We start from the raw sequence: 1,583 nt of genomic DNA on the forward strand, positions 1-1,583 counted from the left end.
AAGTCGTGCTGGTCCATTTCCCGACAGCTCAGTCAATGTTAACGCGATGTCATTGAGGCATCACGCTAGACTCCTTTGATTAGTTGTCTTGTGGACTTATTTTTACCCTAGAGTTTGCTGAGACTTTGCTCTGAAAAGTGGACGCGGACATGTCAGACATCCACCGTGCGGGCTGGAAAGGCAGTGGATTAACAGACCGCCCGATAATGATAAAATGACGGTATGTTCCTGAAGCGCCTCCTCTCAATCCGTGGCGCTGTGCTCCTTCGGGCAGACACAGCTACGGGTTAGGTCAGTGAGAGAAGTCAGACTCCAAGCCTGCGCCAAGCACCTTCCCATTTTCCGGGTCTGTGGCACCCCTCTCCCTGCTCCAGGGCCTGTGGGCTTTGTGTGAGGGGAAGCTGGGAACAGGGATTTCTCAAGAAGGAACAAACATTCTGTCTCAAATTAGGAACTAAAAAAGAATTTTGTTTATTGAGGGCAAGGGGATGCAAGCAATATAAAAATCAAAAGCTTATCTGGCTTTAACTGGCTTTTCTTTCTCTCGTCAAAATGGGGGTAGGATTTCATTTGTACATTTTCTAAGGGTCCCAGTCTGCTCATGGAACCCATACGCGGGGAAGCTGAGGGGCAGAGATGCCCCAGCGGCTGGCTGGGCGAACTCGCCTCAGGGCGGGAGGCACAGCTCCATGCTGCTTACTTCTTCCCTTTCTGCTTCATGTGCACTACAAAATAGTCGTTGCATGCGATGGTCAGGCCGGCGATGAGTGAGAAGAAGCTCTGGAAGCCCACTCTGCCGTCTCGGCACTGGTCCAGGTCCTTCATGATTTTGTCCACGGCCAGAGGGTCTTTTTGATTCTGAAAAAATACAAAATACAAAATAAGGCCCGAACTATCAGTCAGCGCCCAGTTTTAGGTCGTAAGTGGTCTTTGCAGGTCATCGAAACGGATTTTGCTGCCTTGCGGGAGCATCTCAGTTAAATTGATATTTATTATATTTTAAGCTAGGAAAAGAGGAATCCGTGGCACGCTTTCATAGAATTACAGAGACCTTAGAAACGGCCTCGTCCGTGCCAGAGTAGGGAGACCCAGGCGTCCCCGCTCTCAGCCCACGGCTCTTGCCACTTAAAATCCAGCGAGGCTTCCTGAGCAGCTGTGCGTGTCCAGCTCAGCTGTTTCCAATTTTCAAATCACAAGATTCTGCCCAAGAACCACCCTAAACTCCCCATTTTGTAGTTTAAACCGACATTCCCTTAACAAACTTTTACTCCTGGCATAGTCAAGTCCTTTCAAAAGGAAAGGGAGGAAAAGGTCTCGTAAGGTTATTTAGGGGGTGAGTTTCGGATCCCTGTCTCGTGGCTTTAAAGAGATGCTGGCGGAGCCGTAGGGGGTGCCAGGTTTGGGGAGGGCGGAGGGGTCGCTGGCCCTCATTCCTTCCTCTTCCCTTCTGACACAGCCGGGGCCACGCCGGGGTGGCTTCGCATCGTGCTGGCCCCGTGACCTGGACGGAGTCGTCACACCTGGCGGGCCTTCGTGTACCAGCTGTGCCTTGAGGAGGCTGACTGGTGTCTCTGACGTCGCTT

The 1,583-nt window shown here is 51.5% G+C and overlaps 1 protein-coding gene across 1 annotated transcript in view; it reads right to left on the reverse strand.

Annotated features, from left to right (window-relative positions):
* Nucleotides 1-639: 639 nt before the first annotated feature.
* Nucleotides 640-1,583, reverse strand: part of S100A10 (S100 calcium binding protein A10) — a 12,973-nt gene continuing 12,029 nt past the window's right edge. Inside the window, exon 4 of the mRNA XM_011377693.2 lies at nt 640-858. Within this exon, the coding sequence (XP_011375995.1) occupies nt 697-858 (162 nt within the window). The 3' untranslated portion in view covers nt 640-696. The remainder of the gene's footprint in view (nt 859-1,583) is intronic.

Source organism: Pteropus vampyrus, unplaced genomic scaffold (genome assembly GCF_000151845.1).
Source record: "Pteropus vampyrus isolate Shadow unplaced genomic scaffold, Pvam_2.0 Scaffold319, whole genome shotgun sequence".
Lineage (NCBI taxonomy): Eukaryota > Metazoa > Chordata > Mammalia > Chiroptera > Pteropodidae > Pteropus > Pteropus vampyrus.